This window comes from Aquila chrysaetos, chromosome 1 (genome assembly GCF_900496995.4).
Source record: "Aquila chrysaetos chrysaetos chromosome 1, bAquChr1.4, whole genome shotgun sequence".
Classification (NCBI taxonomy): Eukaryota; Metazoa; Chordata; class Aves; order Accipitriformes; family Accipitridae; genus Aquila; species Aquila chrysaetos.
Window position 1 is genome coordinate 59,211,042 of NC_044004.1, and position 27,172 is coordinate 59,238,213.

General features: G+C 41.0%; 2 protein-coding genes across 4 annotated transcripts in view; one reads left to right on the forward strand and one right to left on the reverse strand.

Annotated features, from left to right (window-relative positions):
* MCUB (mitochondrial calcium uniporter dominant negative subunit beta) overlaps nt 1-15,730 on the forward strand; it is a 54,587-nt gene extending 38,857 nt beyond the window's left edge. The window contains exons 2-8 of the mRNA XM_030015104.2: nt 5,860-5,935; nt 6,228-6,398; nt 11,523-11,627; nt 11,838-11,998; nt 12,822-13,025; nt 14,432-14,548; nt 15,526-15,730. Of these exons, the coding sequence (XP_029870964.1) occupies nt 5,860-5,935; nt 6,228-6,398; nt 11,523-11,627; nt 11,838-11,998; nt 12,822-13,025; nt 14,432-14,548; nt 15,526-15,603 (912 nt within the window). The 3' untranslated portion in view covers nt 15,604-15,730. The remainder of the gene's footprint in view (nt 1-5,859; nt 5,936-6,227; nt 6,399-11,522; nt 11,628-11,837; nt 11,999-12,821; nt 13,026-14,431; nt 14,549-15,525) is intronic.
* On the reverse strand, nt 1,679-27,037 carry CASP6 (caspase 6). Of its 3 annotated transcripts, XM_030015130.2 has the most exons (9): nt 26,583-27,035; nt 24,658-24,699; nt 23,846-23,888; nt 21,698-21,844; nt 21,180-21,256; nt 20,560-20,735; nt 18,184-18,340; nt 17,482-17,599; nt 1,679-3,511 (listed from the first exon to the last, which is right to left on the reverse strand). In XM_030015130.2, exons 1-9 carry the CDS (start codon nt 26,611-26,613, stop codon nt 3,460-3,462), a joined length of 843 nt encoding a protein of 280 aa, XP_029870990.1. In that variant the 5' UTR covers nt 26,614-27,035; the 3' UTR covers nt 1,679-3,459. The 3 variants fall into 3 exon arrangements, with proteins under 3 accessions (XP_029870990.1, XP_029870984.1, XP_029870977.1); XM_030015124.2 differs by lacking the exon at nt 1,679-3,511 and having other exon boundaries at nt 16,115-17,599; nt 21,698-21,838; nt 26,583-27,037; XM_030015117.2 differs by lacking the exon at nt 1,679-3,511 and having other exon boundaries at nt 16,115-17,599; nt 26,583-27,033.
* Between the last annotated feature and the right edge of the window lie 135 nt (nt 27,038-27,172).

Genomic DNA, 27,172 nt, shown 5'->3' on the forward strand with positions numbered 1-27,172 from the left:
GAATGCCGTATTGCTCTTGCTTCTTCAAGATCAGCAGAACATGCATACTCATGTTGAAACTACTGCTTTGCTGGAAGAGGCCTCTTGGTTACTTTTTTTTCAACTTTGATTTGTACTGAGGAAGGGGTTAAAAATACTGTAAGTTTTGAATAAGCTGCAGGGTTGAAATGTAAATGTTGCAATGGAGTTCTTTTACTGCCCTGTGGAGCAGCTGCAAGAAGGTATTCACTGCATGGTCTATATTGAGACAGGAAAGCTGTGTCTCAGGAAAATAAGAAAATCTATCTTCTTTTTTTTTTTCCTTCCCTCTAAGGAAAAGAACTATATCCTGAATGCTCCCAAGTGTCAGAAGTATCATCCCTGGCTGAAACTTATTAGGTATAGGGGTATTATGGCAGAATGAGTGATGTGTCTGTTGCAGGAGTTTTGTTTAAGTTGGGCTTCCAGAATATGTTGCTAAATCTGCGTGTTGTGACTTGAAGTTGCTGTTTGTATTGAGGTTGTTGTTGCATAATCATCTAAACCGGTTATAGGACCAGTGGAAAAACAATGAAAATCCTTTCAGTGTAAGCAAGACAAATTACTGAGAAGTTAATGAGAGAAGGTGTTTCTGTAGCTCAAGTGCACACTTGTAAGATGATTGTAGGCGGTTGTTAAGAGTTCTTGGTGTCTTATTTTCCTACTCATGTGGGATTGCTTATAAAAACAGCACAGAAATTTAACAGCAGATATCTCCAAAATGGCCTTCGTGACTCATTTTAAAAAGGGAAGTACCTTATGTGTAGTTATTGTAAACTTAGTCTGAATTCTGATTAATTTTTGGTAATCTTGGTTGTGCAAAATCTGCAAATTCAGTAGACTGTGACAGCACCTGCTTTTTTTCCTCCTTTCCCTTGGTTTTAAACCTTTCTGAAATGTCTGTAGATGGTTTATTCTGAAATTGCAGATTGTTACTCCATAATTAATTAATTGCTTGGTTTGTTTCCCTTGGAGAATCAGACGGGAGCCAACATCTTTCATATACAGAGAACATTCAGGTGTATTTATTAGAGATAGAAAAACATATAAGTCAATACGGAAAATATAAATATTTATAGTACATGCTGTCACTGAACAGTGGCTAACATGTACCTGCCCTCATTTTCCTCCTGCTCTAGACAAGGAAGCAGCATCTAGAGAGGTGACTTGTTGTGCCCACTCCTTCAGAGGCTGGGCAAGATCAGGGGGAGAACAACCCATACTGGGGATGTTGGCTCATCTAGTGACACTTAGAGAGGCCCCAGAATTCATGTTTAGGCATTGGAACTACTAGCTACCCCCATGATTTTTCTCCTTTCTGTTCCCTTCCCCCAGTCCTTCTCCAGCAGCTGTGTGGAGGGAGCTGTACCAGGTGTTGGACGAGGACTCTAGGAGATAACTGAGCTCTCCTCTTCTGCCGAGGGAAAGACCGTAACACTATATTACTATTGAAAAGCACACTGCCAGATACGTTTTAATTAGAGTGTGTTTTGCTGCAGTGTAATTAAGGGTAAAAAGCTTACGCTTAGTAGTGAGTTTTATTGTGCTTTTCTATTTCAGGTTCTTATTGCCTTAGAGAGAAGGAAATGACAATATGGGAGACTATAGCATTCATAGTAACAGTTTGCAGTAATAATTTTCTGTGACGGCTGCTTATGAGTTTGACTTGAGGCATTCTCGACAGCATCTCATGCTAGAAGAATATAATACTTCAGTTGTAGTACTGCATGGCACTTCAAGAAGAGGGCAGATGGAGTTGAGCTGACTATGTTTTTTGGTTGGGATGAACAGCTCTCAACTAATAAATGCAAATTAATGGAGACTCGAATGTTGAAGGAGCATTACATTATTTTTGCTGTTGAAATAACAACCCAAAACTACCAAATCTTTTGAGATGTATATAAGCAAACACAAAACAGTTTCAAATATGTGATTGTTGGCTAACTGCATTTTGATTGAGATTTTTACAACATGTTGGTATGGCAAGTCAAAATGAAAGAAATCAACTAAGTGTCAAAGACAATACTTCCATGCTCTCAGAAAGTCTCCTAATGGCATCATTTTGTAGAATTGCTTTTTCAAGGTCACTTTTTCATGAGAAAAATATTTTTATTTCTTGCTCTCACCCTTCCCACCCACATTACAATTTTCCACGGAACAGAAGTTACGGTTCCTGATGAGGTTTCTAGTTGCATATGCAGTGCTGAGGGAGATCAGAGGCTTTCATGTCACCTCATACAGTGATGATGATACCAATTTCTTACACGTAACTGGTCACACATAAACTTGAGCTTAAGTTTGCAGGAACAGACACTCAACATCATAAGAGATTGCTTATTTGGAACCGCTAACTGCTGTCCAGAAGCTGCAATGTAGGTAGGTTCAGTTGTTTGCCACTCTCAAAAGTGAAAAATGCAGTATTGCTATTCCTGTCTCTCCCACTCCTCATGTCTGGCTGCTTAGTTTTCCAGCTCAGTTATGCTGCTACATTAGTCCCTAAAGCTGTGCTGTAAACCAGATCGTTGAAATTTCCACTCTGACTTTAACAGTGGCAACTTCTCTGCTATTAGAGACCGGAGGTACCCTTAACAGAGTAAGCACTTTAAACTGGATATGTATTTTCTGTTTTACACCAACTGGTATTTTTTAATAGAATATGTTGAATTATTTGTATCATAGTTAACACTCTTCGCCTTAAATTCTCATGAGTTTTCCTTCCCAGAGTCCATGCTTAGAACAGAATCAAGAGATGTAGTGCACTATGGCTGACTGCTGCTCCCAGGTGTTTTGTGTTAGGAAGCAAACATAGCTGAGGGAGAAAGGGTGTTTCACAGCTAAATGCTGTTCTCAAGCCTTTGACCCGATTCCTGACCATAGCTGTGATTGCATTAGAGGTGTTTAAGCCAGATGTCCTGCCACACGTGTGTTCAAATTGGAGAAAGATGTAGAATAGCTTTCTTTAGCCTTTCTGTGGTTAGATGAATTAGCCAAGAGGTGTGCGTACTGGTGTATAAAGGAGTTACTAGTATGCTGTCCTCCTTACAGTATCTCAAAGTTAAAGTTGTGATGCAGTTAATTCCGGTTACATTCCTCCTATTCCAGCTCTCGCTGATGTTACTGTGAGGGCAGTCTCATTGGTTTGGTCCCATAGTTCAAGTCTTCCTTTTAGCTGCAGTGGTTGCTGACTCATTTCTTTTCCAGTGGTAGGGTAGGGGTCATTCCAAGCACCTCAAAAGGGGCACAGTGATTTGGCTGTAGGGCGCAAGCTAATGGTTTAATAGCTTCACTGAAACTGGAGGTTTAAATCTGGGAACATAGGAAGAAAGTTAATTCAGCCCTTCATGCTTCCCAGTTAATCAACCTAGAGCTTGTATAGAAAGAGTTAATTATTTGAAACTCGGTTCAACTCCATGGCTCAGTAGCTTTTGCTTTTCTTATACTTCACATATTCTTTGCAGGTGATTTTAATGGATAGGCTGCATTAACAGGCAATCTAAAAAAGCAAAAAAAAGCTTCAGTATACAGAGATTCTTTCAATGGATCATGAATGGTAATGTCAAAGTCTAAAGAATAATAGAATGAAATACCTTAAAGATCTTATTTCAATAAATGTAATTTAATATAATAAATATTTTTAACTTAATATATTTAATATATCTAAATATTTTAATATGTATTAATTGTTGAATGCATTGTTTCCTCCATAAGTAAAGTAGATACCCAAATTCACAACAAAAGAAATGAAGTAACTTTCAAATACAGGCTGGGTGCAGTTCAGTGCCAGGGGCATGTTGGATGATAGATATCTAGATATTGATTGCAAAGTTACATACCAAGTGTCTGCAGAAAAATTAGTTCCTTAAATATATCCCTCTGAAGAAAGAACACCGTTGTTACATTCAAGTCTATTGAGTATTCCATGGACTCTTCTAATCGGTGTGTTTCAAGGTCTTTTGTGGAAAAACAGATCACATGTTGAATATGGTCTCACTACTGCTAGGCTGTATGTTACTAAATGTTTTGTGGGTCTAGGTGTCCCCTGTAGATGGGGTGAGGAGTGGTGAGCTGGGCTGTGTGTCCTGCTCTGCTTCGGGGAAAGTCTCTTGCTCTGCTGGACAAACAGATAAGTTACTGCATGCATCCTAGCTCTGGGCGGCTGTTTGGCATTCCTGCACTCGCAAGTGTCTACCTTTTTTTTTAAACAATACTCTTGTGTTTAAGGTATTTTGCTATTTAGTCTTGGTTTCTGACTGGTTTTCATTCCTGAAGATTACAATATACAAATTTCTCAGTGTTGGAAACTCCTAGAATAATTTATTTTATTTTCTTTAAATCCTGAAAAGTGCTTGTTCCAGGTAGAAAGCTAGGGCTAGGTCAGCATCTTTGAAACACATAGATTCATTTTACAGATGAATTCTTTATTTAACCTAACAGCATATTCTTATCCAAACAGTCAAGCTTGTGATTCTTTAAAAACAAATAAATCACGTGAACATGGTGAGCAGTGCTTGGCGTACTGAATAGGCAGAGGCCTCTTGCATTTGTAGCTTTCCTGCCTTGTCAAAAGAGATTAGCTTGCAGACTCTGAAATGTTTTGGCCTTCAGAAAGATGAGCTATAAAGCTCACCAGAGGGAGAATTGGTCCTTGTCATCTCTCCCCACATCATTTTCCACTTCTCCCAACTATCTGATTTCAAACCCCAGGCCTTGATCCAGCCCCCACACAATTTTTGTAACCAGCTTAGTCAGGGATGTGATTTCCCTTCCTACTTCTGCCTGTTACACTTAGTTTATAGCAGTAATGCCTGCTTTGTGAGAGTCACTGCAATAAAATTGTTCCTCTCCTCGTGCAGGGGGACTAGCTGTAGAAGCAGAGGACTCTGTGTCAGAGTAGTTGATCTTCCACGGCATGGCTGGACTGCTTTAAGTACACGGGTCTAATCAGAGCGGTTTGCCTTCTCTGTTTTGACATGGCTGTGTTGAAGTGTCGTGACGGTTCTCACCAATGTCTCTTGAAGGGACGGGCTTGGGAGCGCAACCATGCAGACTCAAAAACCTGCTGTCATTCCTGTCCCAGGGCGTAGGGGTACTTACTGCATCTCGGTGTGCCTCCTTCAATCTAGTACCAGAGGCTGGTGGTGCTGGTAGTTGCAGCAGCATCTCAGCTGGAGTTGAAACAGCCATTCACATTTAAAAAATAAAAAATCTTCCATACTTTGGCAAGCTGCGTTGTTGTTATTGTCTTTTAACACCATGAATGTCAACAGGTAACTTTTTGTATATGGTATATAATTATGAAGCAAAGGGGAGTGACCTCAGTCGCTTACATTTTGACATTAGTAAGAGTGCCATTCTGTTTATGATTCAGCAGTAAAAGACTTCACTGAAACCTTGCCCACTGTTCTAAGTTACACTGCGGACTCTAAACTGCTACAGAACACTTCTGCCTTCAGGCACCACGATGTAGAGATTTTTCAAGCAGCTGGTTTTTGGGGGTGGAGGAGAGGGCTTAGTGTAAGAGTTGCGTCAAGCACTTCAGAAACACTGCAATTTTTTTCCTTTCTTTCCTTCCCCTTTTTCCTTGAGTTATTTAAACCACGTTAGACAAAAAGTTTAAGTATGGGCAATACCTTAATACCTTTGGCAATGTTTCTGCTTTCTCTAAGGATGGTTCTGTCTTTTACGTAGAAAGTGCTAGGCGAGGGGTTTTTCTTCAGACGGACACCTCTACTGTCAGATCACACAGAAGCAGATCACCGTGACAGGCTGGGTACTGCCTTTGACCAGATAAATCTTGCATCCTAACCTTTCTAAAGCAAGCTCCCTGTGTCCGTGCTGCAGGTGCGGCTGTGGAGGCACGCCGGAGCTTGGAGGGGCCGGGAAGGAGCACCGTACAGCACACTGGTGCCATCTGACGGTAAGCTTTCCCAGCAGGTTTTCCCCCTTCCCATCAATGTCAACAAGCTTTTCTTTTCATTTCTTTTGTGGGAGTAGGGTGAGATGACGTTAGGTGCATGGTTTTTATATATATATTTTTTTTCTATCTATCTATATATATCTCAGAAATAGAAGTACTATATTCATTAAAGAAATCTAGAATGTTTTATGTGATTTTCTTTATTCGTCCTTGTGTTTTAAAAGCAGGTTTTAAATTAAACTACAACTTACAATATGACTTTTTCACTTAGTTTTCTTTCACCTCCCCCCAGAAGTAACTATTAATTACAGACATGGTCTTCCTGTGATAACTCTTACGCTGCCCACAAGAAGTGAACGCTGTCGGTTCACAGTTAAGCCAATGGTGACCACCGTAGGGACATTCCTGCAGGATGTGCAGAGAGAAGATAAAGGAATTGAGAGAGCGGAAGTCTTTGCAACAGGTATCTTACATTTCTGTCATTCTTCAAGATGAATACATTCCTTTTCAGATGGACTGTACTTCTCTCCTGAAGCACAAGTTCAGTCCTCCATCAGGTTTAGCATTGTTGCTGTTGGGGTAGCTCTTGAATGTTTATGGGGTTTATTGGTGTTTCAGATTTAATACCTGAGTCCTCTTGGAAAGGCTGATTAAAAATGCAGAATTGGACATTACTGTAACCTTCTTTATATCCCAGTAGAGTCCTCCTATCTTTTTTGGGTAGCTTCTCTTTGTAATGCTGTCTTTAAATAAGTGCCTGTCTTCTGGTTTCCGTGATATCTTTTTCTTTCCTTGTCCTCCATGATCATTCTGGAAAACAACGAGCCGGGCTTTTGAAGTGATGTCTGCCAGTTGTTCAGTGTTACCCAGAGCTGGAAGAATCCATTTGCCTTACTACAAACTTGAACTCATATGGAAAACTTACTAAGAGCTAAGCAACGAGATAATGTGTGCAATGACAAAGGGCGGCTTTTTGCAATTTTGGGGAGGTTTCATTCATCAGCTGGGGTACAGTACTTCAGGGCCCTTGGGTTGAAAGGAAAAAGCTATACTGATACATTAGCACTGATGTGGTCTTTCCTCCTTGTAGCATACTGTCTATCCCATTGTCCCACATCTTCGGGTAATGCTTGCTGTTTTCATGTGTTTTGTCTCTTTTGTCTGCCTGTTCATAAAAGCCAATAGCCAGTTAGTTAAACTGGTTTTCCATTTTATTTCCAAGACAACTCGGTTTGTATTTTGGCAGTGCTTTGTAGTTTTTCCACAGCAATTCTGAAAAGTCTTACATCTCCTGTCCTGGTCCTAGAGAAGGACGCAATCTCGAAAGTAGAGCTGAGATATAGCTTTCTTGTCTGAATCTGGTAGAACAGGTACTTGAATTTGGCTAACTAAAAGCATCTATTTCTTCCCTTCTCCCCTCAGCCCCCCTAGAAAGAAAGAAAGAAATAAAGGGAAAAAAAGGATAGCTGCATCCCTATAGAAAGATTTATTTTCCATCAGGTAACACATAAACAGAAGAAGGGATGGGGTCAAGGAAAGTCAGTCTGAAGTTTCATAGCTGGGTGCATTCATAATGTTCCCTTTCTTCCTGGTTGAGATTGCAGAGGGCTGCAGGGACTTTTAAAGGAACTGAAAATAGATGGATGCTCCTAGAAGATCAGGAAGCCACAGATCGAGGAGAAGCTGCTTTAGTTGCCTTTGAGAGCACATTTAGTAAAACAGGAAAATACCCTGTAGAGCAATATATTTATATCCTCTAGAGCAATGGAGATGGGATCTGCATGTATCCCAGTGTGTGCATGAGCTTCGTGTACACAGGAACTTTGGGGCTGGTTTCTTTTTTTTGTTAATGGTGTGTCTGCTAGGCAGTCAAGGTAGAAAATTCTCTTGAAAAAGATAATTCCGTAAGAGACTCTTCTATCTTGAGAAGCCACTGTAACAAACGGTCATTGTCAGCAGCTGGCCTTTTCCTTGACCTGGAATTTTTTGCTAAAAAGGATTTCTTACTGGGGTGAGGCAGGGCCAGCCAACAACATGCGCTGGCAAACGGTTAACCTGAGTGCTGCTATCTGCAGAGACATGCATGACAGAAGTATTTAGTATTTGTGATTCACCGCTGAATTGAATTCTTTTGTCGTATGTCAGCAAAAGCTAACTACTCATTCTGCTTCAGTGCAAACATCAGTCACTTGTGAAGTGTAAGATAATTTCTGTAAGAAGTCTACAAGTCTGGCATTTCTGGCATGGACAGGCAGCAGGTTCCAAAGTGGAAAGGAATTTGGGCCATTTTCACCTAGTCTCATCTGTTTAAACCTCCCCCTCCCCACGCCGACTTTGGGATAGAAACGTTGTTGGCTTTGATTGAAACAGTGACTGTTAAACAGTTCTCTGCTCTGTATTTTTCAAGTGCCAGGTGATTGTAATGTTAGAGAAGAGCTTAGATATTTAATTCATTAGGAAACTGATAGTGTAAAGAGATACTATTGGTCAAGTACCGAGAGTTGAATTTAAACATTTATTACTAAAGAAAAATTATGAAGCCTTGATTTAGTGCAGACACTTCTTCTGTGTCATTTAGCCATTAAATGAAACCAAACCTTAATTGAAAGTATTAGTGCTGTGTGTGATAGCTCACTTTCATTTTCTGTGGATTTGATTTAGTTCTGCCAAACTTCTGTAGACGAAAAATGGCTCTTTGTCCACATTTGAACACTTGTGCTTAGGTATAGGAAGAAAAGTAGCCTTTGCTGAAAGCCTGTGGGGAATTTTCTAAAATAAAACACCTCCCCTCCAAACTTTTCTGCTTTTCAGTTAATAAAAGGTTGGACAGGTTAATAAATCAGTGTTGTATCACATCCAGAACAAAGAGCCTGTCTGGCAATTCTTTTGAAAAGCATTTTTTGCTTAGATTTCACTTCATAAATGTCACCTTAATAATTTACATGCAAATGAGCTTTGATGTTCTATTACACTATAAAAAAAAAAAAAAGAGTGGATGGGCACATTAAAATTTCAGATTTTGGATTGAAAGTGGTAGCCTTCCAGGTTTGCTTTGCTACCCAGACAGAGTGGGTCGGGGAGCCAGCTGGTGCATTAGCTTGCAGAGTTCAGTAGCCTCGGCCTCAGCAGATGGGGCCCGAGGACGGTGTTCCAGTGAATAAATAATTGCAGGTGTGGGGTTGTCTACGGTGCCTTTGTCGTGGGCACATGGAGACAGACAGAGGAGCTGGGGCAGTAGCGCTGTGACAAATATTTACATACAAAAATCTTCATATTTTGTAGCCTCATCATTACTCATTTCAGGAGTAAAGCTGCTGTTTTCTGCCGCTGCCCACCCCTTGGCAGGGGCAGGGGAAGATGCCCTTTTTATGTATAGGAGATGAAGGCGGCCAGGTCAAACAGGTATTGTGGAGCAGCCGCTCTGTGGCTTTTGAACCCCCCCTGCCACAGCGATGTGTCCAGCAGCAATGATGTTTGGCTGTGGGTGTTCTTGAGCCACCTGAACCCTCTGCAGGGGCTGGTTTTACTGGGTGGCTCTGGGATCTGCGGGACTTTGCCCAGTGAGTGCTCTGGTGGATCCACTGTTACATGTTACTGCTAACGACTCCAGGAGCTCCTTTTTGGTGTGTTCAGCTCCCTGCAGGATACGATGTGTTCCTTTGCCTCCTAGCTGTGGTGGATGGTGCAATGAGGAGGAGATATGAAAGCCGGCAGGCAGGAAGAGTAGTAATCTACTAAAGAAAAGAGGTTATTTGCAAACTTCAGGCCCCTTTAAACAGGGGAAACAAGAAGCAGAGATGGGACGAAACAGATCTTTCACATTTCAGCATAGGTTTTAGATTACATCTGCTCTTGTGTATTGAATGTAAAATAGGAAGGGATCCATTTCTCATTTGGATGCAGCTATTTTTCCTGTTATCAAGAAAGCAGAAATGTTGCCAGAATACTAATCTTGCAAGATCCGCTGTATTGAGAATGCCCTGGGAAGGGCTGCAGTATGTCCATGCTGTTGGATGAGAGCCTTTTCATATATTGAAGTTGTGATCTGTTTACCAGTGGCAAATCTCTTCTAAGCCCTAGGCAGACACAAATACTGCCTTTTGGGTGAAAGGGCCTTTGGCAAAGAAAAAGGGTAGAGAGGGAATGAAAAGAAGGAACAAATATAAAAGCAGGATAAAATCTTCAACAACCAGCTTTCCTGATTGAATATCATAGTTTCCCCCTTGTCTCTGACTTTTAAGTCATTGAAAATAGATATGATTTTTTTTTTTTTCTCAGCCTGCTTTCTGTGTTGCTGATGGGGTAGCATTCATGTAAATTTTTGCATAAAAACGAAAAGTAAAAAAGGGTTCTCCAGAGCTTTTTAGACTAGTGCCTCTGTGGCTCCTGGTCTGCCTTGTACTGGACAGTCTAGCTATCTACTTCTTAACTCCCAGTCACAACTGGTAGTGAAACAGAGCGATTTCAAGTACCATTAATAAAAATCTGAATGCCACGACTGACAAGAATTGCTCCTTTTGACTAGAAGAGCCTGTTTAAGGAAACACATAAATCTGTACCTGAAGATGAGGTCTTTGAAGGTCTTCTAATTTCCCAAAACCCTTTGTCCTAGTGAAGATGCAAACGTGTGTGGATGGAGAAACAAAAATGCAGATCTTTATGTTGCAATTTGTTGCTGTTTTATGCAAGACTTCTTTTTCTTCTGCCCTCCCCTTCCCAATGGGTTGATTCTAGTCATAATCATAACATAAGAAAATCCAAGTCTGCTCGTAGTGTTATCAATTAATATGTATAATATGATTGAAATAACAAGGGAGCTGCTAAAGTCCTGTGTACAGCCCCCATCAGTTAATATTTAAAATAGGGAAACAGTAACTAGACATGATTTAGGGTTTAGGGACTAACTACTAGACAATGGGGCTTTGTAAATAAGTAGGATGTTTATGTCAGAAAAGGTAATGATTGTGGTCTGGTCAATAAACCTTGAAGAACTGCTTGGAACTGCCAAGATTAGGGAAGAAGTAGGTAAAAGGTAATGCCTACAGGGGGAGATAGCGACCACCGACTTATTGACCACCTACTTAAATGATACCACCTACTCAAAAGAAGACAATGAAGGAAGAAGACAGAGTCTGCGCACTAATTTACATGAGGGTGAAGAAGAACCAATCATTAAGGAAAATAACAATGAATATGTATTAGTTAAGTGTATAATTATGAGGATTTTTGACACAAGGGTGTGCTGTCTTGAGACAGGCACCCATTCATGCGCATCAATTAAATTAGTTTGAAAATACCTCGACTCTGTGTGTTATTGGCTTGCACACTGGGTAAACAAACTCCGTTTGTGGGACAATAGTAGTGACAAGTCTGAGTGACACTGCGAGAGAAAGCATTCAGGCACACACTCTATGTTGATGTGTTCCTCCTTACTGTTTAGTGTCAGTTACCAGATTTACTAAAGGTACAGTTAGTTCCCTTCCAAGCATTATTAATAAAGAACTCTAGCACTTTTCCAGAGGGGTGTCAGCTAATGTTTAAGATTCCTTATGACAAATGATTTAGAACTTAAACCTTTCTTCTGCAGATGGTAGCAAGGTCTCTGATGCAACCTTGATGGAGGTCTTGTTGATGAATGACTTTAAACTTGTTATCAACAACACAGCATACAGTGTGTCACCTCCTGTAAAAGGTAAGAGCAATGCTTAATAACTCTGATTATCTCACTTCATCTAATGAAACGCATGGGAAGTCTCAGAAAACTGCAACATGTCTGGAGAAAGGAATTTCTCTTTGTTTTTTTTATCATTGGATGGTCTTGCTTTTGGGGGTTGGAGGTGGGGAGAGAATGAAGAAGGGTGGGTTCTTGAAATGTTTTATGTGACAAATATTTTCTTTTCAGATAAGCTGAGTAGTGAGCATGCTACTGAAATGGAAGATATCAAATCCTTGGTGCACAGATTGTTTGTGGCTCTACATTTAGAAGATCACCAGATCAGGAAAGAGAAAGAATTGCTACAGAAACTGGACCATCTGAAAGAAGAGCTGCTGCCTCTTGAACAGGTTGTAAAGTGGGGTTACTTTTTCTTAAACTCAAATCCATTTCCTTTCATCAAGAGTAAGTCCTGTCATAGAAGAAAATCAGCATGAATGGCTAGGGTTTGTTTATTATGTAAATGAGGGTCAATTAAAATACAAATCAGATTATTTTCAATTCAGTTCTTTTTCCTCCTGCTATGCACATTCCCTGGGTAGAAACCACAACACCTGGAGAAGGCTGTCATGGACAAGCCTCAGCATGGCTACTATTGGAATTGAAAGTCCACTTAGTCACCTGTTGCTGTATGAGTTCTGAATATGCATTACAGAAATAACAATAGTGAGGTAGAAATTATCTGTGGCTTAGGCTAGGGTTTTCTATATCAGCAAGGCAAATTGTTTGGATGAATGGTTGCCAGAATCCAAGAAGGGAAGGTATGAATGCTGATCTAGAGCAGGCTAGGCTATCCCAGCACGAGGGGAGGAAACCAGAAAGAGCCTGACGAAGCGGACAAACTTTTCTTTGGCTTCAGACCTGCTTTGTGAGGACCAGCCTCCACGTTAACCAGAACTGCCTTGAATGGTAAATGGAAATCCAGTAGACATAAATCCCTAGTAGTGGGAAGGGGAGATTAAAAGCAGGATTTCTTGGTGCACAACAGCCAGGAAATCTGGTTGCCCTTGGATTTCAGTCCTTTTCTTTCTCAGCAGGGTAAGTTGTTAAGAGAAGTCAGTAAAAGATCCTGAAAAAGGATCTAGCTCAGCGGGAGAAAACATAGTTGAGGAGCTGCTCATCAGAGGAGCACTCATGTTTGCTTGAACAGGTTTCCGTATTTCTTTTCCTTAGATGAAAGCGAGAATCACGGACAGTGCAGATGCAAAGACCTCCAGGCTTCTATGGGTTGGCTTAGCTCTGATGTCAACACAAGGGGGAGCGTTGGCGTGGCTCACGTGGTGGGTCTACTCATGGGACATCATGGAGCCGGTCACATACTTCATCACTTACGGGAGTGCCATGGCTTTCTACGCCTACTTTGTTCTTACTAAACAGGTAAGTCCTCGTCTGGAGAATTGTAAAGGAGGAAAACTGACTGAAAAATCACAATGTTTGGGCTCTGATGAAAATCTAATTCAGTAAGTAGCCTTGCCATCAGACAGGGACTTGTTTGATCCCTAATGGGGCTGCATACGAACGTTACATTATGCAAAATCAAGCCAGGTACTGTTACACGTGAACTGCAGACCAGCTGCTGAGCATAACTACTGTCTGTAAGATTTCATAACCTAGGGAATGAAAAGTGATGAAAGAAGTCTCTCCTTTTATTTTAAATTTTTGTAGATCACTTTGAATAGTAAACGGCACCTTACTCATTGCTGTAAAGGGAGAGCAACTAGTAGTGGTGTGCCAGTTTGTGAATGCTGCCTTACGGAAGCAAATCACTGAACAGTAGCTTTTATCGGCTGGAGTTTATGTATAAACAGTGCAGGGTATGAAACCGTTTGGAACTCTGGCAGTTGCATTATTGAAATATACCTAATTTAGTGCCTGAAAAAATGTTACTGCTTTGTTCTTCATAATCTGACTGTTTTTCTGTGACTTTGAATGAATGGAGGTAAATCTAGGACAGCTGAAATGGAGCAGGAAACAGGCATTGTGTAGAAGAAAAGAAGTTTGCTGAGCAACAGCATCAACAACAAAATCTTAACTGAGCTCCACAATACAGACTTGTCCCGAAATCCTGTAACACTTCAAGAAATGTTTCTTTTTCCTGCTTTAGCTCTGTACTTTACTCCCAAAGTGGACTTCTCGATGTTGAACTTTCTGTGATGCAAAACTCTTTTTGTTATGGAGGTATGTGGAAGAGTAACCAACGCTTCCTTCTATAATACCAATGGATCTATAGACATCATGAGATGTCAGGTTCCTTTAGTGAAAAGGGGATACACATCTGTTTTTTATGAAGAGCTCGCTTGGAATACAAGTTTTACTCCTTCTCACTGATTTTTAAGAAGGGCTAAGGCATTCCTACTTTTTGTATATGAGTAGATAAAGAGATTACTACTTGGCTTTTTTGAACAGCTGCTGGAGCCATTGCTTGAGACTTTCAAGTAAGTCTTTGAGAAATAGTAGCCGAACTTTCTCCGACTCCTTGGAAGTACTGTCCATTGACTCAGGTGGCTCCAGTCATGAAGATCACACTATGTCTTTATTATAATTGAAAATTCCTTTAGATGTGATAGAAATTATTCCTACCATGTGTCTAAAAGGCCCTCATGACCTATGAGGGCATAACTTCATATGTAGCCTCTTAACAGAACATACTGTGTGTGTTGCACTAGTTAAATATTCCTGAAACAGGCTGAATTTCTATTGAAAACTCATTTGTACAGATAATCTTCTGACCGCTATCCAGTTTTCTTGCTAACCCCAAATACGTGCCCTGCTTTCTTCACCAGGACTACATTTATCCTGATGCTAAAGACAGGCAGTTCCTCCACTACTTCTATCGGAAATCCAAAACCCAGCATTTTAATGTGGAACGGTATAACAAGCTCAAAGAAGACCTAGCAGAGGTATTTAAATACAGTCCTTAAATAATGAAGTAGCCTCTGGCTTAAGATTTTTTCAGTAAACTCCCAGTTAACAGAAAATTGACCTCAAGGTTTGCTACTTACATTCAAAACAGCGTATTGCTTATCAGCCAGTTTCAGCTGTTCAAATAACCGTACAATGTTTGCCATTGATGTATAAACTACTTCAGTAAGTCATCAGAAAGGGAGACCTTCATGAATTGAATTTAAAACAAGTAAGTCAGTTTATCAGCCCTACACATCCATTTTTTGTGTACTCTAATATGTTGCATTTTTGGCCATTTTAATAGAATAGCTGCATTGCTTTTGGAGACAGCATGTTTGCTGCACTGCTGTGGTAACACAATCTCTTACCTTCCTTGGAAGGAGACTGTCTTGCAGAATTCAGCATTTGACATCTTAATCCTATTCCTTAGGTAAAAGGCTTAGATTTACAGAATATGGGTGACTGGATGGAAAAGGTGGTGTGTGCACCTCGGAGAAACTTTGTGGTCTTCATGAAAAAGCGTAGCAGATCTCTCATTCCTGAATTCTTACTCCCCCATCCCATCCCACTAGCCCTGTGTTCAACGTCTTGTAAAAGAAAATTGAAACTACCCCTAATTTTAGTTCAAGACCTGTGGTTCAGGCTATCATTTCATGAGCCACATTGGACATAAGGCTAGAGTTTGATGCCTTCTCAGTAGCCTGCGAGTATGAATTTTGTAACTGTAATTTCAGGAAAATAATACTTTGGGGTGGGGGTGAGTGTATGGATGGGCAGGGCACATGCTTCTCTCTGGAGACTGGCTGAACGACCTGAGCGGCCTGTAAATGTTCAGCGTCCTCCATTTGATCAGTTTGGTTTCTTGCGTAAGACCAGTGCCTTCTGAGAAAGGAAAGATACTGGATGTGTGAAAGAGGAGGAGAAAACGGAGGGCTGCACAAGGATTAACTCTCACTCTTTCTTGCACTGGCAGGCAGAAGAATCCCTGAGGCGTCTGCGCCAACCTCTGCACTTGAGGCTTCCAATCCAGGAAATCAATGACAAGGACTGACTTTGGTTTTGTATATATTAGAATTGCCCTTTAAAAGCTGATACAAACATTTAGTTACTCTACAGAAACTGGGTATTTTTGACCACTATATAGTTTTGAAAGTTGCAATAAATACCTACAAAAATTATTTGATCACTTGATGGTTTGGGTTTGGTTTGGTTTGGTTTTTCTTTTTGGTTTTTTTTCCCCGAAACCCTATGAAGAAGCTGCTGAAGCAAAGTTCTTCAAGATATTTGTCAAATCTCATTAGTAAAATGGAGGCATTCTGCCTGCTGGTAAAATGACACGGATGTTTTATAGAACAAGGGCTGTCTTTTTAGTACCATTTACTATAGCACAGCAGTAGCTCATAGAATAATTAACTTCTGCATCGAGTATTAAGGATTTTTTTCCCTGAGACTACTGTTTCCTTTTTCCTAGCTCTGTGCATTGATTTGCATCACAAGTAAGCTTTTTTTAGTAAATATTGCTGGAAAAGTAAGATATATCAAACTCATTTACTATAAAATCATTTATGTTTCATTGTTGCATTTTATCGAAAGAATTTATCAAAACATTCAAACATACATGATTAATACAAAGCTTAAAAGTAGCCATAGTAAGATTTAATATCTGTGACTCAGAACATAGTTTATGGGAAGATTTAACTAAAGCAAAGCCAGTAAATCAATTATTTTGTACCCAGGAAAGTGGATTAAGTCACCTTTCTCAGCTTGAGTTCTCCATTGTTCCCCAGTTAAGCGTATGTACCAATAATGTAAAAAATAATAAAATAAATATTCGCTTCTAGTCAGTATCATTGAAATTACTGATGCTGCAGTAGTAACAATGCTAAGGTGAAATGTCCTATGGTGACAAATGCACTATCACTTTTATGTACACAATGACAGAGTATGGCTGATCCCCTCTGGGGCCAAGGGGAGGAAGAGGCTGTTTCAACACCAAGGCCTGAAGTATGCAGGTTTGCATATGTTGTATTTTGCAGAGCTGCCTAGAGATGTCCAGCAGTTGTAAGTGAGCCTGGAACCTTGAAATGATTTGCTTTAGCTTTAGAGATGTGTACAAGGCAAGCTTACCCAAAGTCACGCAAAGCAAGCTGTACATGGCCTCATTTCACTACTGCTTGCTTTTCTCCTGAGGATGCAAAATGCCAGCAAGCCGTAATTGTGCCCCAAACGTATATGATATGCAAGCAAAAAGAAGCTCTTTATCTATATTAATGCTACAATTGTACTCAAGGAATTAAGTTCCTTTTTAGTGTTGAGAGAAAATATAAAATAGTCTAAAAAGCTCAATAAATCCACAAGAATTGGAAGGTGGATACTGCTGTCTGCAGATTTAAAAAGATGCGCTACAAACATTCCCTGTAGACTGTGCTCTTGGAGCAAGACAAGCTAATCTAATGCAACATCTGAAATGTTTTGGAAATGGTAAAATGTGCCATAGTTAGGTGGCAATCAAGCAAAAAACTTTTAAGAAAAAAGTAATCTAGAGTATCAATTTCAGTAAAATCTGAGCACCTCTTAATAGTTTTGCACCAGTCAACTTTTCCCAAATTCCCTGAGATGAACAAAGCTCTACTACTAGCTTTAAAATTGCTTTAAGATTTTAGAAACTATTATGTATACAAACTGTAATATTTGATCCCAGTGTTTTTGCAAACAATCTTGTAGAATATTAGTCTCCTGAACTAAGATGGTGTGTTTTTCAATTCTGCAGTGAGTACTACTTAACGGTTGTCATTGTTAAGTAACAATCTACTTAGATTTTGGATGAAAATACAGTTTTTTAGTTAACATTGAGGCAAAACAAGGAATCTGTTTTTTTCCTATAGCATTAATGTCTCTGCACATATCCACTTTGCGATGAGATACTTTCCTGTTAACAACAGTAAGAAGTTCTGTGAACTCCAAGGAAGAGCCGTGCTTCTTAAGTGCCTCACACAAATCTTGAATGTACCAGGAGCCATTTACAGTTTCACGATGAGAAAAGTAACCTATTGTAGAATGGGAACATAAAATTATACCCAAATGTAAGTAGTCATGCAACTTGAAAAATATTCATGAGAGTTACTGCTTGCTAGCTGCATTTGTAAGATATTACTAATGGGTATAAATCTTACTTTGCCAATTATGCACTTTCACTGGAAATTGTAGATGGGAAATGGCTTTGAGGTCATTTATAGTGCTCAGCCAAGAGAAGCATGGTTCAGGGACTGGTAGCTTACAGGATTGTATCTGCACATTACAAGAGAGCAGATGGGACAGCCATGTAGTGCATGGAAATTTGTAAGCCACCAGAATCCTACAATCCCGGAAAAGAGAGGAATCCTTGCTGTCAGCAGATAGCTTAGCAAGATTGATGAGAATGTTTCTGCTTGGCAAATTAACTGCAACCTTGACAGTTTATTTTCACTTCTTCCTAAACATGTGAGGCTCTTTTCCAGACAAGATGTCACTTATCAGACATGTAAAACACAGGACCTGGAACTGTACTCATTATTTTGACTACAAAATGAAGAAGTGTTCAAGCTTGTTACAGTGAAGTATCAGACAACAGATGTAAAGTATTAGAACTTACCTTGTGCCACAGAGTAGCACATGATAAAGTCTGCACCAGCAGGCAGGGTGTATACACCAGCTGCATCCACTTCGGTGTCATTGACAATGGATTCATCACTACTGTCTGTTAAATCCCGAGCAATAACTGGATCATCATGTTTATCACCTCGACACGCCTGTTGGTGAGAAGTATTGTTATGCTTTCACCTCTGCCAAGCTCACCTATGTTAATATGATACTTCTGACACTAACCAGAAGGGACTTCCATTCCACATTACCATAAGTCTGGATTCATAAAGACCCATTTACGTCTCTATCAGTTAAAATATTGGTGACAAAGTCCAGTGAAAGCTCCAAGATGATCACAGAATTGCTGAGATTGGAAGGGACCTCTTGAAATCACCTAGTCCAACCCCCTGGTTCAAGCAGGGTTAGCTAGAGCAGGTTGTCCAGGACTATGTCCAGTCAGCTTTTGAGTATCTTCATAGATGAAGACTCCACAATCTCTCTGTGTGACCTCTTCCAATGTTTGGCCACCTTCACAGTAAAAAAGTGTTTTCCTGTGTTGAGATGGAATTTCTTGTGTTTTAATTTGTGCCAGTTGCCTCTTATCCTGTCACTGGGCACCACTGAAAAGAGCCTGGCTCCCTCTTCTTTAATCCCTCCCACCAGGTGTTTATAACATTGATAAGATTCCCCTGAGCCATCTCCTCCAAGCTGAACAGTCCCAGCTCCCTCAGCCTCTCCTCATACGAGAGATGCTCCAGTCCCTTAATCATCTTTGTGGCCCTTTGCAGGACTCATTCCAGTAAGTCCATATTTTGGTTCTACTGGGCAACCGAGAACTGGACACAATACTTCAGATGCAGCAGCCTCACCAGTGCTGAGTAGAGAGGAAGAATTGCTTCCCTGGGACCTGTTGGCAAGGCAGTGTTGAATAAACGCTCTGAAGCAGAGCCATCATTATATGCTGTTATGCTTCTGCTCTTAATTCAGACTCAAATGCATTAGTTGAGGGAGGGTTTTTTTGTGAGAAGCCGGTAAGTGAGCCTGGTATGGTCAGCATTACAGAAAGGCTATATGTGGAGGATAAGAAGGTAAGAACACACTCAAAAGATACAAAGTAGGTAAGGAACATTACTTAAGAACTATCACTAAAGAGAGAAACATGAAAATCTTCTTTCATTTACAGTGATGGAAGTTCCATGCTTGCTGGTCCCTCTGATTTCCAAAGGTAAATGCTATAGCAATCATGCTGTAAAAGAACTCGGTTGATGAACTGAACTAAATTAATTTGCTTTTTAATGACTATTGTATTATGTTTCCAAATATTACTTATAACTTAAAATTAAAATATGTAAATGTTTTTCCATCTTTTGGCACCTGGTTAAAAAAAAATAATCAAAGCTGAATGAGTCCTAATGAAAGAAGAATTAACAATATGTTGATTCTTGCAGTGGTCTTGTGCCTAAGGAAGCTTTCATTTGGAAAAAAAAAAGTAATTCTTAGAATTACTCTATAAACTACTACAATTACAGTCTGCTGAAGGCCAGGTTCTCATATGAGTTTGCTAATTGTAATCTGGATAAAGATGGGATAAAGCCCTGTGTAACCTGGTTTGACCCCATAACTGACTCTGCTTTGAACAGGAGGCTGGACCAGAGACCTCCTGAGGTCCCTTCCAACTTGCGTTATCCTGTGAACCAAGGAGTGAAACAGGAGGTTACATATGGGCTTTATTTGACCGCTTAGCACAAACAGGACTTCTGAGACCAGAAAGCCTTTAATTGATTCTTTAAATTCTACAGAGATGCCAAGTATTGGTCATGGACAGAAAAGAAACAACACAAAAAAATAAAGAAAAACAAAAAATACATCACCACCACCACCAAAATTAACCAAACAAAAACCCCACAAAAACACCCCACAAAAAACAACTTCTGTAAGGATCAAGTAAAGGGACTTGCCTGGAAGGAAACGGTGAAAGTAAGGAGGTTTGATAGCCTTCTACAGCCTAGCCTAGGGCTGTGAGGTGTGAACAGTAGGAACTGAGCTGAGGCTATACGCAACTTTCTCAAAAAAATGTTAACTGTCTTCTCTGCCATTAAATATACACTGACAGCCAATCCAACGTGGGCTTAATTTGGATTGTTCTTCAATAAATTACTACATACAGCTAGAATCATAATATTAACACTTGTGTACATAAATGTTTTTAAAAAAAGAGAAAAATCCTTGTCTTAAATGCCTTTAAGGAACAGTTTTCCATACTTTCTTTCCTAAAGATGCAAAAACTTTCCCTTGCAGAAAGACTGTCTCAGGAAAACTGACTTCTGTATTACAAGAAGACATAGGTCAGTGTTAACTCCACTGAATTCAGAAACAGACATCTTACCTGAATGATAAATATCTTCGGCTTTCCTACCAGACTCTGGCACTTGTCTCCTCTGAACATGTCTGTGATTGTCTCAATTTTGATTTGGGCATCATATGCATAAACATGATCATTCTCACCATGACTCAGGAACACACAAACAAAGCAGTCAGCATTACTGTGGTCATCCTTAGAGGCTGAAATAGTCAAGTGGTGTTTAGATGACTAAACAGTAATCTTCAGGTTTAAAAAACATTGCACGTTTATATATCATCTAATCTCTGATCAGTCCTCTTTCAAATGAACCCTATTTTCAGATAGTGTAATACTACAGTGATTTGAGGGTGCAATGATTCAACATGGCTGAAGGTAGGGGCCACTAGAAGTAAAAAGAAGAAAGTTACTAACTTCTCCCAGGTGCAGGTGCTTTCTTTCAGCTCTTAGCGACTTCCTTAGTTCTCTCCACAGAAGCTTCACTTACACTGCAATAAAATAATCTGAAGTCTAACCCTTAAGTCCTTCTAATGTTAAACAACTTCCTTGTGCACAAAAACTATTTTAAGTTAGATGAACAGAGAGAATGGAAGAAAAGATACCTGGAAATTCTGCTACAAATAGTTAGACATAATATAGTCTCCTACCTTCATAAATTTTCCGCAGCACATCTTCTGCTTTCAGATCATCAAAATGTCTGACTTCAAATCCAAGGTCTGTCAAACTATTGTTAAAACACATCAGTATTAGTAAAAATCTTGCTGAAATTATGTCAGTTGCTACCAACTCAGTAGCTTTCCCTGTGAGAGAATAAATATTCATGTTTATGCATTATTTATGAAAAAAACGACTAAAGTTGATTTTGAACTCAAATGGGCATCAAGTGCAGGTCAGGTCTAATACCTAAAGTTACTTCAAAGAGTTTGTCCTAAGAGAGCTCCGGACTCACTGAAATCATAGGACTTGTGCCAGCAGTTTCTGTGACTTAAGGGAACGTGGCTTGAAGCTTTTTTGTTATGGCTTTCTTTGCCAAGGTTGCATAGGTGCTTATGTCTGCAAAGTCTTTTGTTCTATACTTAAACATAAGATTTAGGTAACTGCTTATTTGACCATGATTTCTGAAGTTTAGCTTTTTAAGCTTTAGTAAAGAAACCAAGTTCCTTACGTGCATTTCAGATTGTTTCTGTCTGCAAGAGTCCCACGTCTGTCTGGCAGCCTTAAATGCCAAAAAAAGTGTTCGTGATTGAAGATTAACGCAATTCCTCTTCTTTGATGGTTCATCTTGTATTGGACTGCAGGATCAAGTGTTTGTCTGTTGCCAGAGATGGAAAACATTCTTGATAAATGAGTTAATGGCTAATTGAATTCCTTTCCTGTATTCCTGCTAGCTGAGATTTTTTTAATTGACTAGAGACTTGGAGGATCCAACTTCAGAACACAAGACCTCAAAGTGTGCAATATTTTAGGAAGAGCCTAAATTGCTAGGTCTTCTTGAAAAGCTTGGGCATGTTAAGCAATTCAGAAAAAACAAGTGTTGGGTGTATACTAGGCTCTGTCAGGTAGGTTGAACAGTTTCTCTACAACGTATTTGTATTTTCCCTTGTCAGAAGGCTGTCTCAATAGTAACACAGTAAGGCATATAACAGTGCACTTCAGACTTGGCTCTAATTCTCCATGTTACGTGTTTAGCTGAATAGTACTTTAACCTAATTGGTTAGTGCATATGTACTTATTTGGAATTGTACCTGTCTGAGATTTGCTTCAAGTTCTTGTAACTAAACCGAATGCTGCATCATAAGCAATAGACTATAAACTGGTGGTGAGGTGGTATGCATAGTGTATCTTGAAAAGGAGAACAAATTTTTATTATTTACCCTAACAAAATGAAAACTATGACACTACAACCGTTCATCTAAGTTTTTAGCAACCAGCCAACAAAATCCTTAAGCTGAAGGACAGTGTTGTTCTGATGGACAGAACAAATGACCTCCCCAGCTTCCAAGTAGAGGACTTCAAACTGTCATGGCAACAAACATATGGAACGCCTGTGCGTTTGGAGTAGCATTCAGCAATTTTATTGTTTTATGAGCAAAACACAACACAGAAGTCTGTGATAGCATGCTACGGACTGTACACTTGGACCCAAAAGGTCATTTCCAAGCAATGGCATGGCTGTATTTTGAGAGACAAAGCAGACAATCTTCCTGCTTTTGTAGACAGAGGTATCAGTGCAGAAAACAACAACTAAAACGCTTCTGGCAATAGCTCTGGCTATAGACAAGGCCAGTGTTATAGATGCACAGAATGACAGTCCAGGTCATGCTACCCTAGGACTGGCTCTAGTAGAGCTGTCATTTTTGGCATGTTACTGTCTTTTTTTCCTGCTATGGAATGTTCAGTTTTGGTGCAATCGGTGGAAGAAGTTGCTTAGAGTATTTGCCTGCAGATGTTACTTAAAGATCACAGTTTCATCAGCAAAATGCTTTTGCTTCACTACAAAATGGCCAAAGTTATCCATAAACTATTTCTGCTTCTCCACTTTATTATGAGCAGCCCCTTAATAAAACATCTTTTTGTAATGTCTGCGTAAGAATGCTAACAGGAATTCTGGATGACTGTTCAAAGTCTCGGGGTTTCTACAATGCTGGCTGACTAACCAATAAGAAAAGTTAAGTGGGGTGCTTTATCACACTCTCCCTAATTTGAGTACTTAACATGATACAATCCAACAGAGTTTATTCGGATTTTGGCAATTTATCATCCTTAGGATTTGGCTAGACATAGGGCTAGTAGGGATTTTGGACAGTTAGGTACCTGGATCCTGTGAATGACCATTAAAAGGATGGTTCCCTAAATATTTCTTCCTCTACTCAGCTGTATTCACCGAGTGGGTAAGGCAAAGGAAGTTATCAGGCAGGCAGTTTACCTTTTCTAGGGCTAGATGATGTTGTAAGATAGAGTAGGAAAAATTCATGGCATCACTATCCTGTGGTCCATTTACCCTCCTTCTAGAGGAATATATTCCTGTGATACACTGTCACTTAGTGTGCCCAATTGTTCCTTAGATTGTGATGGTGTTTTTGCCACAGTCTCTGCACACTGCCCAACATAAAACTAGTCCACTCCTAATGGTCCCTTCTGCATGCCTTCATGGCAAGAAGGGTGGTTCTGCATCTGGTGTAGCTAAAACTAGAAATGTAAGTGGGTGGAGTTCAGCTGAATAATCCAGTCACATTCTTAACAAAAATCAGAAAACCCTGCACTGACCTCAGTGCCAGAGGCCATCTCTCTGTCATTGCCATCAGAACTTTACCTTGTATCCAGTGCATCTACTTCTGTGATGTTCTGATTTCCATCTGTTAGAGAGATCAAAAAGTGATTTAGGCTCTAAATGTTCATTAAAAAGAAACAATTTGAACTTGTGCATCCAGCCTTAAAGTTAGCTGTTAATGTGTGAATGAGCTTTTGGTTCACATCAGGCAAGTAGGCATGCAGTTAAACAGCTTCATTAGTGTTTGTCTGCACCCACAGCTTTTGGAGGCTGTTCTTAAAAGTTCCGACTCCAACAGTCTGAATTTTAGGTGGTCAAGACATGCATATTTTATATCTGTGTATCTGTATCTATATAGATATATTCAGAGATCATGATTTTATATAACTAACTAGCTGGCTGTATTTATTTAAACAGACTCTCTAACTCAATAGTTATGATTTTGCATAATCTAAAAATACACTGGTGTTTCTTTTATTTCAGTAACGATGCTAATGCAAAGCTGAGCGTTCTCTTTGAGGTTGGATGAAGCATATGAGTCATAGTAGATGATAGTGTAACAGTGCGTATAGTTCATGACAACTGAGAAGATGCAAGATTTATACCTTTTTCTTCAGCTAACCCATACAGACCTAAGTATCTCCAGTAACAGAATGCACATAAAGGTAACATTGTGGGAACACCAGGTAACATGCACATTTTGGGAGCGTGCAGAACTAAAGACATGCAGATGGTTAGGCCAACATACTTAACTCCTTTCGCTTAAACATCTCAATGGGCTATAAAACCACAGGTCCTACTACTACTGGTGGAGACTAATTACCACATTATGAAAACTATATACTATACTGTACCTGTGGTGGTTAAAGTAGGTCTGCTATCCAACTGGATGCGGCCTGCAATTATAAGAGAAGATGGGTCATGTATACATACATTTTACAAACTACTTCGTATATACGATACTGCCTTTTCACATCCGTTTTTCACATCTGATTAAAGACTTCTGCAAAACAAACTAACATAGCTGTGTATTGATAGAGGAGAAAAGTTCATAAAGACATTAGAAGAAACTTGTAGAAATCTAGACTTGGCTTTAGAAGCTTTTACGTTGAACACCACTGCACAGGAGAGTAGGGGGTGGCTCAAAGGAAGTCACATGCTTTTAAGTGTTACTATTGACATGTAAACTTCCCACTGGCATATACTGATCATGCTTTCAGGTGTTGAGTCTTACAATTATCACTAGTAACCTGAACACACACAAAAAACAAGCTATTTCAGTTTGCTTGAAACATAACATGTAGGTCAGTCTAATGATAAAAGTGCTGAAAAATGAGTGTAGAGAGAACACAGCAACAACACCTGTGCCCATGAGTCCGTTGGTAGTAGGAAGCCAGATATCTTTAAGAGTGCATCTGTGTTTAAATTTACACTGTATTTTTGCTTGTGTACCCGAGATCTGGCTGATGCTTTTGCCTCAGCTTAAACGGGAAGGGGGGTAATCCACACGTCCAAAAAACAACAGACCATAAAAATGTTAAGAGTCATCAAACTTCTGGACAGAAAATGCTGTCATGTAGACACAGGAAGAACAGAATTCCTGGGCCAAAGGAAACTTGGGAAAGATGGTTTTCCTGTTCTTTTAATCCTGTTTAGTCAGTTCCCAGCCTTTAGTTTTTCATTGCCACTGTCATATTGCAGCTTCGTTCAAGTAAACACTACTTAAAATCATTATGATTTATTAAAAGCTTTCTGCTTGTCTTACACAGGCTTGTTTTAAAAACTGATTGCCCCCAGTGGGATTACTTACTTGTCTTAAATCTCGTGAAGATGGCTTCAAAGGAATCAAAAATCAGGTATGTACTAGATTACACTGGGATCTGATAGCATCTGTCCCTGGGTACGTTTTAATCTCAACAGGTCTACCATTTGGGCCAAAGGACATGGCATTTAGAAAATACCAGTAACCAAATGGCACAAAACCCCGAGTATGTAAGCCTAACAGCATCTTCAGGAACCAAACCCACACGGTTTTGCTGCTCCTCTCTTCCTTCTCTTGTCCTCCTGTTACACATCACCGTTCTTCCTGGGCACCTGATCCCCGGCTAGCAACGGCGTTTCCCCTCTTTTTACGGTACCAGCTGTTTCTCTTCCGTGTTGACAAAGCAAGCCCGTTTCCCCGCTCTCTCGCCGGCGGCGGGGTCTGGGCGGTCGGGCTCCCCGGCATCACCCCCCCCCCCCCTTCATTTCCCGCTCCTGTGGCGGGGGGACTTTCCCCTCAGGGGGGTGCGCTGGATTTTACGCTCCAGTCTACTTCCGCGATAGCTTCCTCCGCCGCCATCCCGTCTTTCTCCCCGCCTGCCACCTTTCCGCGCTCCCCTTTCTTTCCCTGAAAGGAAGCAAAGACCACGCTCCCCGCGAACGTCGGCAGCCGCCTCCGGGCAGGGCTGACCCCGGCACGGCCCCCGCTCTGTCGCTGCGGGTCAGCCATGGAGGCGGGGGGAGGCCCCTCTCCCCTCAAAAAGACATCCGTCCACCTCCCGCTCTTTCTCCGCGGGGGGCGATCGGCACCGTATCTGTCCCCGTCGCTGGGGCACGGGGGCGGCACGGGAGCCGCCCAGACCGTCAACGGCCCCGCACGTTAACCGTTAACGGGGGGGGCGCGCGAGGCGGGGGCCGAAAAAACGCCCCCCCCCTGCCCCAACCCCGCGGGCGGCCGCCATTACGCGCCGCCCCCCTGGGTCCCCCCTCCCCACCGCCCCCCTACCTACCTACCTACCTGCCGGCCGCCGCCGTTCCGAGCCCGACATGACCGCGGACCGAAGCACTCTGCCGCCTTGCCTTGCCTTGCCTTGCCTTCCCGGACCGGTCCGCCTCCTCGGCCCGGCCCAGGCACTCCTTCGGGCGCAGGGCGTTTATCGCTCTTTCCTCCGCCGGCGGCTGCCGCCTCTGTGAGAAAGGGGGCGGGAGATGGCGGTGGGGGGAAGTGCTGCGGAGCCGTGAGGGCCGCGGGAGTGCCGGCGGCCGGGGGGGGGGGACTGCAGGGAGACCGCCGCACCCTGAAGGTAGATCCGTAATGCTAGCGGCTTGGTGAGGTCTCTCCTGCTCGGGAGATTGCAAGGGCCGGCTGTCGTAGGTCGAAACTCGGCCGGGAAAATAGAAGGGTGATGTGTGAAAGCGTCTCCTGTTACTTTTAAAGTTTGTTATGCATTATCTGTATTCCTGTGATGTGTTACTTTAGTGATCGTGTTTCAGTAACTGCACTGTCATATACAAAGGCATCATCCTGAAATATGGTGAGAAGCTAGTGCGTTTACTATATTGAGATTTTTTCAAAACTGTACTAGAAGCTGAAAGACTACTGTTACT

Excerpts from the sequence above, each read along its gene's own strand:
- CASP6 (XM_030015117.2), bottom strand. The coding sequence starts at position 26,613 with ATGTCGGGCTCGGAACGGCGGCGGCCGGCAG. Across the intron at positions 24,700-26,582 it reads GGAACGGCGGCGGCCGGCAG|GCCGCATCCAGTTGGATAGC; the intron begins GTAGGTAGGTAG and ends TTATAATTGCAG. Across the intron at positions 21,845-23,845 it reads GTAGATGCACTGGATACAAG|ACAAACACTTGATCCTGCAG; the intron begins GTAAAGTTCTGA and ends CTCTGGCAACAG.